The following is a 15,341-nucleotide window of genomic DNA, read 5'->3' as shown; positions in this document are numbered from 1 at the left end:
TTTCAATCTCTTATTATAAATCGATTCACATGTTATTTCATTAGCAATTCATATCGTATATCACATGTCATTTAGTAATTCATATTGTACTAATTTCTATTATGCTCAAACCAATTTACAATCTCGGCATTCAATACTGTCCAATAATTCAATTCAAGACAAGTAATAGTTCTACCTTAATAGCTAATATGAAACAAACATATGTATGTATGTATGTATGTATGTATGTATGTATGTATGTATGTATGTATATAAATGGAATGATCTTGAATCATAATAGTACAAACCAAAGCTTTCATCACTCATCTGTGATTCTTGTCTTTCCCTTCTCTTGCGACGACTCAACGTCATTTTTAGCTATGTTTGATAATTCAATAATAGTAACAACATCAGTTTACATCTAATTAACATTCAAATACATAGCTAGGCATATTTTGTATTTTATTCAATTTAGTCCCTATATTTGGGATACTCGTATTTTTTAATATCTAACATCGAATCAAGATTCGATTTCACATTCTTTCATTAGGGGGCCTTATACTTCCTATTTATGACATGGTTTCATGATAACTTTCAATTTTTTCAATTTAGTCTCTAATGTTACAAAGTTATCTAGCAAGCGTAATTAGCTTTACAATCTAGTCCTTATCATGATCTAAGCTTATTAACTATCAAATTCAAGCCAAATCATCAATTTTTCTATAATGGTAACTTTCTAAAAACATAATAATTAAAAAAATTGATATATGAGCTAGCTAAATCAAGTTCCCATGATCATAAATCTATAAAAATTAAAGAAAAATAACTTAATTACCTTAGTAAAATTGATACTCTAATGTATTGAACAAAGCTTAAGTTTTTCTTTATTTTTCCGTTAATGGATACAATTTTTGGGAGGGAAGTGACCTAACGTCAAATGTAGTAGTCATTTTGGTATATTTTCTCATTTAAGGAGCTTGTTTCCGAGCACTTTTATTATTAATTATTACATTTTTAGTAGTTAGTAGTTAGGAAGTAAAATTTAATAAAATAAGTGTTTTTAACACATTTTGTGAGTGTTAGTGACCTATTAGGCTGACACGGGTCTTAGATAGTTCTAATTTGTTAATTTGAGTGTGCAGGATGCTGAATTTAGGGCCCAATGGACGTAGGAATTTGGGACGAGTGTTGCACAAGCTTTTCGAGCTGCTAAAGTGCATCACAAACTCAAGAACCCATAATTTTAGACAAAATAATTAAGGAGGAGGTTTATTTGGGTATTACGAAAAATAATTAAGAAAAAAATAAGTTTAGAAGAGAATCGTGCTAATGGCTTATTATGACATATATAACAAAGAGATTAAATAACACAAGAGAAGAGAACATATTTTTGTTGATCAAGAGAGATTTTTTTATAATACTTCTCCAAAGTTTATATTATAGGCATAAGAAATATACATGATATAAAACTCTACTTCTAATAAACACTAAAGTTCTAACTACATCAAACTTATCTTAATCTTAATGGACATCCACTTAATGATAAGATATTCATAACACAAACATGTTTTAAAGTTTTTAATTCATGTTTTTAATTAATAATTTTTTTATTTAGATAGACAAAATAATACATATGTAAGTAATGAAAACATACTTTTATATATATATAGTGGTCTTAAATATATTTTATCTTTTTAAAAACATCAATTAATTATATATATTTACTAAAAAATAATGATATATGAACTAATTAATTGATGTTATATATGGATGACAAAATTTAGTATTATATATTTTTGTATGTATTTGAAATAATTAGTTGAAATAAAAATAATGATTTTGAAATAATAGTTTTATAATAATATAAGTTACCATACTCACAATGCAGGTAAAGATATAATGATATTTGAAGTAACTATTTGAAATATTTCACATATAAAAATAATGATATTTTTAAATAATTATTTGATTTTATGATATTAGAATCTACCATACCCACAATGTAGGTGAAAAAATAATGATATTTGAAATGATTATTTGATTTTTCAATATTAGAAGTTACCATACCCAAATATATGTGAAAAAAAAACATTTGACATATAAAAATTATATATACATAAGTATATCAAAAAATTAGTTAATTGCTTGTTCTCAATGAAAAATTAGTTAATTTTTGTATGTGATAAGAACTAGAAGATTCTTTAATTTAAAAAATTCTCATTTGTTACTTGGTCTCAATGAAAATTGCTTATTAGAAACTCACTAGCTAAAGTTGATATTTAATGTCTTGCATTCCTAAAATGAATATGGGTCCATTCATCCACCATATAGATGGTTTTGATATTATATGATTTTGGTATATGCATCTACAAAATACTCTCATATGTGTTATCAATTTGCAACATGTCGTTTGCAAGATTGCTTGTTTAAATAATTAAATTCAAACTATGCAATTAAGACAATTTATCTTGTTAAAGTTGATGAGTTTATATCTCAGTCTTTTATTGATTGAGTTCGAAAAACTTTTGTAAAAGCTTGTTATTTATGCGCATAGTGGTTTAGAGAAATTATTAATTGAACGCCTCTAATTAATATCTAAACCATTACTTATGAGAACTAAACTTACTATTTCAACATGAGATTATGTTAATTTACGTATTGTACGCATCAAGTTAATAAGTTATAAATACTCCACATTACAATTGATTTTTGGTCAAAAGCTAAATATTTCTCATCTTTGAATTTTTTTTATGTACATATATGTTCCAGTTGCTCCACCGCAACAAAAGATGAGTGAATACTCAAAGAAAGCTGGGAATATATATTAATTGCGAGTCTCCTTGTATTATTATATGTTTTAAATGTTTTCGAGATTCAATTATGATATGATTTGTGATTACTATTTTGACTTGATAGTTTTCCCGACATTAGGAAGAGAGAAATAATAACTTGTAATAAGTTGGGAGAAAGGTAATTTGAATAAGAAGTTCAACAAGGATAACTCATTACAAGTTCCAAATATGAAAATTCTCAAAAAAAGAAGATAATTCTTCTAGGTGGTTATGTAGTGGAAGCGAGAGCTCCAGAAGAGACCCAAAACATAACTAATAAGTAAAACTCAAGAAGAGATTCTGGTACCTAAAACTGAATATTAAAGCAATGAAAATAAGAAATCTCGATAAGTTATGTCAATTCGAGAAAAGGTGGAACCGAATAATAAAAATGGTCGACAATAATTTTGCATGCAATATTATTAATGAAATAAAAGAAGAATCTTGAATAAATATATTAAGAAATATAAATATGAAATAAATTGGTCAAAATAGAAAGACGCAACTCAAGTACAATTAAATTCGTGAAGTTTTTGGACCAGCAGTCCAAATATCTAAAGGTATAAAGCTAATGAGGATACAAATGAAGTAGTTTTGCAAAATGAAATAAAAATATGAAGCATTTTGCTATGTCTTGCTTTTTACTACGTGTTTTTTTTGTGCCAAATAATAGGGTGTCATTAGCTGATTTTGGTGGAAGCATCACGATGGTCGGGGTGTTATTCATTGGTGTGCTTGGGTTGAGTTATGTAAGACGAAAGATTCTGGTGGTTTGGGTTTTCGGAACTTGGCAAAATTCAATGTCGCTCTACTGGCGAAACAAGGCTAGCGTTTGATTAATTATCCTAAATCTTTATTTGTGCGTGTTGTTAAAGAAAAATATTACACGCGGTGGGATTTTCTGCACGCTAATTTAGGGACTTACCATTCTTACCCATGGAAGAGCATTTGGGCTGCGAAGGGCTTGCTTCACTCGGGGGTGAGTTGGCTTGTGGGTATGGGCTATTGTGTTCGAGTGTGGGACGATGTTTGGATTCCAGGCCTGCCAAAGTGCCATTTGCAACACCAAGGGGTTAATCAAACTATAATGCATTTGTTCGAGTGTGAGACGATGTTTGGATTCCAGGCCTGCTTACCGATGTACTAGGATCCATTGTTGCGAATATGGTTCTCTGCATTCCCCTTGCTTGGGAAGCTCATGATGATTTGTTGGTGTGGGGGGAGGAAGGCTCGGGGGTGTACTCGGTAAGGAGTGGATACCGTCTTCTTCAGGCTTCGGACTCTACTATTACAACCGACTCTTATAGGCTTGTTTACAAGAAGTTATGGAAACTACAACTACTAGGAAAAATGAAAAGTACAGCCTGGTGTATTTTCGATTATTACATCCTTAATCACTACAATTTATACAACCAACATTTACAACCTTCTGTTTTATGTCCCCGATGCCTCGTTTTGCCTGAAACAACAGAGCACATCTTCCGTGACTGCCCTTCAGTTGCTGGGGTTTGGGACGACCTGCAAATCACATGGCCAATTGATTTCGTTGGAATATCATTCCAAGACTGTTTTTTTTTCTTTTGGTTGTTTCTAAGCCTACTGTTTTTAGGCAAATTGTGTGTGCACTTTGGTATATTTGGCATGCTCGGAATCAGCTTGTACATCCAAATGCTATTGTTCAAGTGCAGGATATTGTTTTGGTTGTCTCTAAGCCTACTGTTTTTAGGCAAATTGTGTGTGCACTTTGGTATATTTGGCATGCTCGAAATCAGCATGTACATCCAAATGCTATTGTTCAAGTGCAGGATATTGTTCGCAAGGTCATATGCTATCTTAGGAAACTGGATGTGGTGCAAGAGAGGTTACCTGGTCGCCTTATTGGGGTTGAGCGTTGGCGGCCTCCGGAAGGCACTATGCTAAAAGTGATTTTTGATGCTGCCTTCAGTACGAGTTCCATGTTGTCATGCACAGGAATAGTTATTAGGGACAATTTGGGCAGAGTTCTCGGATCCCATTTAGTGCTTACCGCGCATGTTCCTATGGCTTTTGCTACGGAGGCTTTGACATGTTCTCATGTCGTTCGTTTAGCTGTAGATCTCAGCCTGCATAAGGTGATTTTTGAGGGGGATTCACTTAGTGTTATTCGCAGGGCCTGCTTTCCTCTACACAACGTCTCAGCCATCGAGGCTTCCATTTGGGATGTGAAAGCGATGGTTTCTTCCTTTCACCATTGTTTGTTTGCTCATATTCCTCGCGAGGGTAATACCATAGTTCATTTGCTGGCTACGACGAGGCTGTGTAGTGGTGGTTCTTCTTTTCTGAGCGGTGTCATCCCTAGTTTTGCTTCTCTCACGGTGGAATGGGATCGACGGGATATCGATTTGAACGAGAATGACGACTAAGGCGGTTTGTACATATCTTGTTCTTTAGATGGGTCTTTGGCAAGGGGATGCTAATGGGGTTCACTGTTTCGGTTGCGGGTCGGTTGGCTTCCGGGGGATCTGTTGATCTAGGCATCGTAGGGGTTGTTCGTGATTAGCCGCTGTTGATGTTGGTCACCTCTTGTTCTCTACTCTAGCTATTTGGCGAGCTTGGCGCCGTTTCACATGGCTTTGGTTGCTAAGGGCCATAGCTTGTTTTGTTGATAGCTCCTGGGATTTGGAATGCCTTTCTTTTTTTGGCTGGGAGCTGCTCAAACTGGGTTTTTCTGTTTTGTTTTCTTTGTTTTGGGCTTGGCCCGTGTGTTTTGTTTGGGTTTGTTGTTTCGAATTTGTTTGCTTTGTTTGTTGATAAAAGGCCTAGTTCGAATTAAAAAAAAATTATTAAAGAAAAACATGTTTAGTATAAAATGCGATTAAAAATATTGAATTGTTAAAGAAAAACACATTTGATGTAAAGTGTTTATGACATACTTTTAATGGCCTATAAAAAAAATCGCATTTTCCACTAATTTTGCCTTTTCCATATATATATATGTTTATATACATATAATCTTCTTAATTTCAAGTAAATTTTCCGACTTAAATTTGTTGCCAGAAATGATTCTGTGTTCAATGGTCAATCGTAGAGACGGAGGACATTCACATTCATAGGTAGAGGACAGCCTCCCCATATATTACAATGGTTAAATTCTTCTATTGGTACCTATACATTGTGTAGGTTTTAGATTTAGTCCCTGCATTTTAATTTGGTCATCTTTAGTTCTTGTACTTCTCAAATTTTAAAATTTCAATCCTCATCAAACAATAACTATTAAATTCATTCAGTTAAGTTATGCTATTTTCAAATTTTGATGTGACAAACATAATTATGTGCAACGTCATGTCAGCTTATTATTTCCACATATTACTTATTAAAAATTCTGTTAATGGATTAACAATTATTATTTGGGTCAAGATTGAAATTTTAAAATTTAAAAAGTATAAAATCCAATTAAAAAATATGGACTAAATTTATAATTATACACATAGTACATAACTAGTAATTAAACTTAACCAAATCGATTTAACACATAACTAGTAATTAAACTGAACCAAATCGATTTAACTATACGTTTTGGATCAGGACTAAAATTTCAAAATTTAAAAAATATAAAAACTAAAATTGATCAATTTTTTAAAAACCACAAAAACTAAAATTGATAAAATTAAAGAACAAAAACTAAATCTACAATTTTTACAAAATACAAGTAGTAATAATAACATAATGTAACCATTGTAATATATATTCATTTTGTTTCAAGCATCAAATGGACTCTCATTATCTTCCTCTGGCGGTTTCAATAACCATCGGTTGAGACGTTCAGATGCTTTTCTTACCTGCCACAACAACTCTATTTCCTTTAAACATTAACCCAACATTTTATTTTAAAAATAAAATCAAACAATGGGGTGTTTTTTCTTTATTATTATTATTTAACTGTACCTGCTCATCCCAATCTGTTTTCCATACAAACCAACCAAGAATAAGCGATTGCATTAGCACCCCACTCATTAATCCAATCCACAGTCCCTACATCAAATTACCAAATTAAATATGACCAAAATAAAACAAAATTTTTATTTGAAGCCCAAACCAGTTTTAGTTTGGATAACTCAATCCATATCAACAGATCACACCCTATGTGGGATTTTCTTCTATTACCTTAACTTGAAGATCTGCTATATATCCAACCAAAATTCCCATTGGTATTCCTATTATATAATAGCATCCCAAGTTCACATATGCTACTATGCTTTGCAAACCAGCCCCTGTGGCGATACCTGTATACAGTATATACCTTAATATTTAAACATTCATGTACAATTAATTTACATAAAATGAATATAAGCATATACCTGAGAGTACAGGCTGAACACTGTTGAGTAAAATTGCGAAAGCAAAAAAAATTGAGAGACTTGACACTGTTTCTGCAACTTCTTCATCACTGGAAAACAAGTATGATATTTGATTTCTGAATACCATACATAATATCCACAGCGCAATTCCTATACTTGTTGACGTTCCAAGAATTGTTTTTATTGCAAATTTCACTGCCTTTGCATTTCCTCTCCCCAGTTCATTCGACACTCGAACACTAGCCGGAAAAAAATCGAATTTAATTTAATTGGTTCATAGAATCATCTTTTAAGAGATTGCTTTAGAAAAAAAAAATGAGATTATGATTTGTATACAATACCATGCTGCAACTAGGAAGCCTAGGCAGACCATAAATTCCCATGCATTGATATTCAGGCTGCGGTAGATGTAAAGCAAGTAATTTTAGTAAATTGATGTACACAAATAGAGCAAAGATTGTGAATTAATTGCTTTAAAAAAGGGAAATTGACCTGATCTTAATTACCAGATGGAGAAAGCAGCAATGGCGACGGTGGCATTTTTCATGTATCCAGCCATTAAGACGAGGATGGAATAATACCATAGTTCCAAGCTATTCCAAGTGGATTTAAATGAATTACAATAATGATGCATGTAAATTTATTAATTATAATAGCTATGGAAATTAATGTAGAGTCTAAAATAGATAAAAAGCAAGCAATTTAGGAATCTATTACCAAATCATGACACCAGAGGATATGGAGAGCTTCACAACAGGCAATAGATCAAAGAAAGCAGCTTTAGAGAATCCTCTCCATGTATTAGGACACCATCCACCAAACACATAGACCAGTTGCCCCACAACCATTATCCAACCTGACATATTCATGGCTGCCATTGCGCCATTCACGCCCCACTTGAACTTGTTCACGAATATCCACGACAAAGACACATGAACCACGAATAATGCCATCGATAGCCATCCCACGATCAAATTCTTGAGCTGTGCTTGTAAGAACATTGAGATAGTCATGGAGACCACGAAGCTATAGATCATTGGAATGAACCATAGAGAGATTGGCCCCGCTGCAACCGCGAGCTCCTCCTCCTGGCCGAGAAGCCGAAGGATTGGTGTTGCGAAAATGAAGACAGGTGCCAATATTGTTGCTGTAATGCCGTCAACGATCCATGACCGTTGCAGGTAAATCCCCATCATGTGGTGATGCCCTGCCCCGAACGCTTGCCCACATAGAGTTTCGGTTGCACTCGACATGCCAATCTTCCATTCATGGATAATAATTATAAACATAAATGCTAGGTTTGGTGGAAATATTATTATTTTAGTAATAAACTAATTTTATTTGGTAATCTTTAGTAAGATAGAAAGAATTTTAAAGATTTTTTTTTACATTCCACGTATCCTTTTAACAACGTGATCTCTCAAGGTTCGAACTTACGTTCACTCTTTTTACCATTCTATCCAACACTTATAGGTGTAGATATATTATTTTTTACTAAAATTATCATCTTTCAAATTTAAGTATAAATTTATATTATTCTTTTATGTTATGAAAAAATATTTTAATAATGATGTAATAATTAAACTTTTATTTGAATTAATATACTAGATAACCAAACAAAACAAAAGAGAATAAATAAAGAGGATTAATATTGATCTTGGTGAATATTATAATTTATTTACATAAATTGATTTCAATTAATTCTAGAGTTTAGTGTCCAAATATGTTATTTAATTTGACCATACTTATGTTATTTGAACTTCGGGTGAGTGTCATATTTAATATAAATATAGTCATTTTAAAAAAAAGCATATATTTAGAGGATCATATGTCACAACATATCTCTATTTAAACATCATGCCTATGAAAATTTTAAAGAAAAAATATAATTTATTTTTGTAAGCAAATACTTTATCCATGTTCAATTTAATGAAAGTAAATGGTCCTAGTTCTTACTTGATATTAGGAAACACAAGCTAAACATAAAATGAAGAAATAAAAGGAAATGTTACCAGTATCCCATACATGAACCTGACAAGAATGCTTTGTATGAGTGCATATATGGCAAGCTCAACCTCACCAATGTGACCAAGAAATGACTGTGTGACCACCACCATTCCAAATGAAGTTACCCTTGACAATATTGATGGGAATGCGATTCTCCATATCGTCTTTGATTCAACCCAAACTCTTGTTTGCAAATCATCATCTTTTTTTGCGACAAACCTCTCCTCCACCTCCTTGTCATCCATAAATATCTATGCCTTTCTGCAAAATGACAACAAAACCAATTCAGTACTTTGGTTAAAGGTTGTCTATGAAAATGAGAAACATTCATCGTAAATTATAATGGAGTAATTTGATAAACAGGTAATATCAACATGTATATATGTAGCTGTGACCAAAAAAGCAAGCAAGAGACAGATTGAATTATGTCTTCCTAAAACACAATACATATTCAGTCTTATTACCCTCAAAATATGCAAGCTATGCGAGTAAATACATGAACTAAAATAGAGGGAGGGAAACTTTCTTTTAGCCAAGGCAGCAGTTGAATTGTAGAAGCTGTTAGCCTAGAGTTGCAGAGTTGATAAATGGAAAGGAAGGGAGTTCATTGGGGATAGCAGAAGCAGTATAAGATTTTGAGACCATATAAAATTGGAGCAAGGAGCTACATTCTCTAGTAGGTAGAGGGTGACCAAATTTTAATATGAGAAACAAGATAGTGTAGGTAGAGGGAATCCATCCGGGACCAGTGAAGGAAAGGAATACAAGAATAAGGTAATATGTCCAAATATTTGCAACACCTTCATTTGTATAATTAATGCATGTACGAAATGTTAAACAAAGTAATTGTTTTATTTTCTCTTTCATTGTTGGATTGTAATATATATTAATGATTTGTACGATCTGTAACTAATTAGAATATTCCAAATACCAGCAGGGGACCAACTTGGGTTCTTCATCAAGTACTGTCAACTCCACCATGTAGTCTGCTGTAAAGTTTCACTCACGGTTAGTATGTGTTATCTAAATCTGTCATTGCTGTTGCATTAATCCACCCATGTTTCTTACCAAAGACATACTGCTGTAAGAATTCATGTATTAGGTATTGGTATATATTATTTAATTATTTAATAATTTATTTAAAGTTAAATCCAATTGATTAATTTTTTTGAATTGTGAATAATTAAGACTCTTCAAAAAGATATGTTATGAAAAAGTATGTTGATGGAAAAAAAACACTTATCAAACTCTCTATCGCATTACAAAATCTCACTAGTAAAATAGGTTTTTAGCGGCGTTTGGATAAAAAATGCCGCTAAAAATCGAGCAATAGTGGCGCTTTATGGAAAACGTCGCTAAAGATCGAGCATTTGCGGCGATTTTTGGAACACGCCGCTGAAAATGAGCATTAGCGGCATTTTTCTAAAAAATTGCCGCAAAAGACCTAAACTGGTCGTTACCTTTTGGGGCTTTAGCGGCGTTTTTAGAAAAGTGCCGCTAATACTCGGGGATTTAGTGGCGTTTTTGAAAAGCCGCCGCTAATGCTTTAGCGGCGTTTTTGAAAAAGCGCCGCAAAAAATATTTTATCTGTCTATTTATTATTTAATTGGTTTATTTATATTATTTAAAATTCAATTTATTTTTAATTGAATATTTAAAATTTTCAGAAAAAAATAATGACACATAGAAGTAATTTGAAATAAAAAATATAGAAAAATATTTGTTAAAAATAAAAAAATTAAAATACTATTATTTAAAATAATTTTAAAGTTTTTTGGGTACATTACTGATTGTTTTTTAATTTATATATTAAATAATTTATTATATAATCATAAAAGAGATAGTATTAATTTTAAAATATTAAATTAATTATCATTATAGTTTAGGATTTAAGGTTTAGGAGTTATTATCTTAAGGTTTATGGATTATGAGTTTAGGGATTATGGTTTATGGTTTAAGGGTTGGGGTTTAAGGTATAGGGGTACTTAAGGGCTAGGGGTTTATGATTTAGGGTTTAGAGGATAGGGGTTAGGGGTTTAGGGTTTAGATTAATTAGTGTTTTTTAATTTATATATTAAATAATTTCTTATATAATTGTAAAAGAGATAATATTAATTTTATTATATTAACATTATGATTATAGTTTAAATTATTTAAGAGATAATAGATGAACTTTATATATATTAAATGATTTAGGATTTAAGGTTTACTTGAGATTTGTTAAATGATGAAATTTTATACAATCAATTAATGCTTTTATATTTAAAAATATTTAATCTAAACCATTTGATATATTTAAATATTAGATTATAAAAAAAACATTGATAAATAAATAAAAAAATAACAGATTGATATGGATAAGTAACTATCTATTTTGGATAGGACCAAATTATAACAAATAAAAATGAAATACAAAAACTAAAAATTATAATTTTATCTAATTCTCTTAAATATTACTTAAAATTTAAAAAATTATTTATTTAAAATTTATATGAAAGATACAATAATTTAATATAAAAATTGTAAAAAAGTACAGTGTTAACGGTGTTTATGAAAAAACACTGCAAAAGGTAAGAAATAATGGCGTTTTTGTTCCAAACGCCACTAATATTTTTGCAAAACGACGTCGTTTTGTGTTTATATTTTTTTTATCCCAAAATTTTTTTCCCCTTCTTTTTCCCAAAATAGATTCCCCCTATCCCTAGAAATCTCTTCTTCTTTTTTCCTCATTTTATTTTTCCCAAACCATTTCTCCCATATCTCGATTCCCTTTATTTTCCCCCCAAATTTCCCCAAATCGGCCGCCCTCTGCATCTCCTCAAAAGGTACAAATTCATGGAGACCTTACGGATATCCCACGCCACCACAATCTGCATCTCCTCAAAAGGTACAAATTCATTTTCGATTATCTTTGCAAATATTTTTTGTTTGAACGAATAATCTTCAGAAAATGGATTTTAACGTGGCGAAGGAAGAGAAATTTGGATTCTCAAGAAACTATTTCTTAGCAAAAGAAATGGGCAGTTCTGGGAAGAAATCTGCTCGTAAACTCAGTGGTATCAACGTCGTTGACGAACAGGTATTTTGTCTCATTGAATCCCCATCTCGAAAAAAGCTTTTGTTTTTTTATTCTTTTAAATTTTGTTATTTTAAAATTGCTGGAACTTAGAGAAGCTTCAGCTAATATTGAACCAAAGCATCAAAACGACGTTGCAGTTTTAATAAATAGTTACAAAAGTTCATACCCAAAATGGGTTTTTGATCTCAGGTAATTTAAAACTCTTATTTATTAATGGCGTAATTTTGAATTTCATTGGAAACTTTGATTTGTCTGGTTTTTGGTGAATATATGAACTTGAATTGTTAATTTGTGCTAATTTGTTGCATTTACAATGTTATAAAAATTGACAAGTTGATCCAGTTTTTGGTAAATACATTATACATGAACTTGAACTGTTAATTTTTGCTAATTTTTTGCATGTAAATTGTTGAAATGATGATTTTTTTTATATCTCCTTACATATTAAATATTGAAATGTTCTACTAATGTTACCCAAAATGGGGTTTTGATATGAGGTTGTTTAAAACTCTCATTTACTTAATGGTCTAATTCTGAATTTCATTGGAAACTTTAATTTGATAGAATTTGAACTCTTACTTCACAAAAGTTGAAAAATTGGTCCGGTTTTTGGTGAATACATGCACCTAAACAGTTGATTTTTGCTAATTTGTTGCATATAATTTGTTGCAAATGAAAAGTGCGGGAAGTTGGTCTATTGCTTTAATTTGTTAGAATTTGATCCTTCTACTTTATGAAATTTGAAAATTTGGTCTGATTGTTGGTGAATGCATGAACTTGAACTGTTGATTTTTTCTAATTTGTTGCACATAAGTTGTTATAAAAATTGAAAATTTAGTCTGGTTATTGGTAAATGCATGAACTTGAACCATTTATTTTTGCTAATTTGTTGCATATAAGTTGTTATAAATATTGAAAAATTAGTCTGATTTTTCGTAAATACATGAACTTGAACCATTGATTTTTGCTAATTTGTTGCATATAAATCGTTATAGAAATTGAAGATTTAGCCCTATTGCCGGTAAATATATGAACTATGAATAGTTGATTTTTGCTAATTTGTTTCACATAAACTGTTGTAAGATTGATTTTTGTTAATTTCTTGCATATAAATTATTGAAATGTTGATTTTTGACAATTCCTTACATATTAAATATTGAAGTGTTGATATTCAAGCTAGTAATTTAACAGTAAGGTTTGCTAATGTTATCCAATTGGACTAACTTATCAGGTTTTGCAAATTAAGGGGAAAAATTCATAATTAGACCTTTACTTATTTATTTTTATTCCAAAGAGTTACCTTGAAAGTTAGTATTGGCTTAATTTTCCAGTACTTATTGTGTGTATGTTTTGCTTTTATTTATTTGCAGATGTGGTTTTGGTATTCTAATGTATGGATTTGGATCAAAGAAATAATTGATTGAAGATTTTGCTTCAATCGCTTTGCCAGAGGATTCTGTTGTTGTAATTAATGGTTACCTTCAATAAATCAATATAAAATAGGTGCTGTTTTCATCACATAACATTTAAGGGACCAAGTTAGTTCCTATCGTATTAAAAAGAATCAAAATATGGCCAAATTGGAAAATGGATTATTTGATTCTTTTTATAGGATAGGGACTGAATTGATCTATTTAATTGGATGCATCATTGCTTTCACATGGTGGACCAATAATATCCAAATATCATGATTTGCCTGGCCATTGTGAAACATTAGCGTGTGTTCCGCAGACGCTTTCATGGTCTTCTTCCAAGATTTTTTTAGCCTCAACAGCGTCCACACATATTAATAGTATTTGATCATTCCTTCTTTTGTATAGGATCTTCCCCTCCAAGACATAGTCACTGGCTAGTCTTCTCAACGTCCTCTTATCATTCTCAGTTGCTTGGTCTGGATATTCACAATTTCTCACATATCGTAATATATTGTCATACCAAGGGTGATCATCTTTTTCCTCTTCTTTTTTGATGTTGTAAAAATGGGCTGGAGCCTCATAAATGCTCATTTGGATAGGCTTCACATCCTTTTGTTTATTTACTCTAATCATAGAAGCTAATGTAGACAAGACGTCGACCATCTGGTTCTCATCTCGCGGGAGGTAACAAAAGGTGATGTCATCAAACTCCTTAATTAATTTCAGAACTAATTTTCGGTAATTGATCAATTTGAGATCTCTTGTCTCCCATTTTCCTTTGAGCTGATAAATTACTAATGCAAAATCCCCATATACCTCTAGCACTTTGATTTTGCGTTCAATGGCTGCACGGATACCCATGATGCATGCTTCGTACTCCACCATGTTATTTGTGCAGTCAAAATCTAATTTACTAGTGAATCGATAATGATCTCCTTTTGGGGATACTAGGACTGCCCCGGTTCTATTGCCCACAGTGTTTGAGGCTCCATCGAATTTTAGTTTCCAAGGATGACCTTCTTGAGAGTCTCATTCAGTGGTTACCACATACATTAGATCTTCATTCAGGAAATCAAAGTTCAGTGGCTCATAATCTTCTAGAGCTCTACTGGCAAAAAAATCTATTATTGCACTCCCTTTTATCGCATTCTGGTTTACGTAGACTATACCGAACTCAGAAAGTAGAATTTGTCATCATGCCATTCTTCTATTCAAAGCAGTCGATTCTGTCATGTACTTTAGAGGGTCCAATTTCGAGATGAGCCAAGTTGTGTGGTACAACTTGTATTACCTCAATCTTCGAGTAGTTCAGATTAATGTACAACACAGCTTTTCAATCGGCGAATATCTTGTCTCGCATTCAGTAAACTTCTTACTGAGGTAATATATCGCTCTTTCTTTTCTTATTGACTCATCATGTTGGCCAAGCACACATCCCATGGAATTTTCAAATACTCCCAAGTACAATATTAGTGGCTTGTCTGGGTAATGTGGCATCAGTACTGGGGCATTAGACAAGTAATGCTTAATCTTGTCAAAAGTTTTCTGGCACTCCTCATTCTATACACCTGGATTGTGTTTTTTAAGGAGACGAAAAATAGTCACATTTCTCAATTAGATGTGAAATGAACCAGGCAATGTAATTTAGTCTCCTTAGAAAACCTTGAACATCTTTTTGAGTACGTGGCAGAGG

General features: G+C 31.8%; 3 protein-coding genes across 3 annotated transcripts; 2 read left to right on the top strand and 1 right to left on the bottom strand.

Annotated features, from left to right (window-relative positions):
• The first annotated feature begins 3,746 nt into the window (after positions 1-3,746).
• LOC121223192 (uncharacterized) lies at positions 3,747-5,212 on the top strand. Its single transcript, XM_041104310.1, has 3 exons — positions 3,747-3,882; positions 3,937-4,316; positions 4,406-5,212. Exons 1-3 carry the CDS (start codon positions 3,747-3,749, stop codon positions 5,210-5,212), a joined length of 1,323 nt encoding a protein of 440 aa, XP_040960244.1.
• Positions 5,213-6,426: 1,214 nt separating this feature from the next.
• On the bottom strand, positions 6,427-9,873 carry LOC107911388 (protein DETOXIFICATION 24). Its single transcript, XM_016839227.2, has 9 exons — positions 9,619-9,873; positions 9,160-9,415; positions 7,865-8,406; positions 7,654-7,740; positions 7,489-7,545; positions 7,148-7,386; positions 6,954-7,072; positions 6,735-6,821; positions 6,427-6,628 (listed from the first exon to the last, which is right to left on the bottom strand). The coding sequence occupies exons 2-9, from the start codon at positions 9,397-9,399 to the stop codon at positions 6,548-6,550; spliced, it is 1,452 nt and encodes a 483-aa protein (XP_016694716.1). The 5' UTR covers positions 9,400-9,415; positions 9,619-9,873; the 3' UTR covers positions 6,427-6,547.
• Positions 9,874-11,734: 1,861 nt separating this feature from the next.
• LOC121223191 (uncharacterized) lies at positions 11,735-13,892 on the top strand. Its single transcript, XM_041104309.1, has 4 exons — positions 11,735-11,739; positions 11,843-12,041; positions 12,102-12,233; positions 13,604-13,892. Exons 1-4 carry the CDS (start codon positions 11,735-11,737, stop codon positions 13,655-13,657), a joined length of 390 nt encoding a protein of 129 aa, XP_040960243.1. The 3' UTR covers positions 13,658-13,892.
• Positions 13,893-15,341: the final 1,449 nt, after the last annotated feature.

The sequence above is a fragment of the Gossypium hirsutum genome, chromosome D11 (assembly GCF_007990345.1).
Source record: "Gossypium hirsutum isolate 1008001.06 chromosome D11, Gossypium_hirsutum_v2.1, whole genome shotgun sequence".
In the NCBI taxonomy this organism is placed as follows: domain Eukaryota; kingdom Viridiplantae; phylum Streptophyta; class Magnoliopsida; order Malvales; family Malvaceae; genus Gossypium; species Gossypium hirsutum.
Note: the sequence above shows the minus strand (reverse complement) of the source record. Positions and strands in the feature narration are given on the sequence as shown.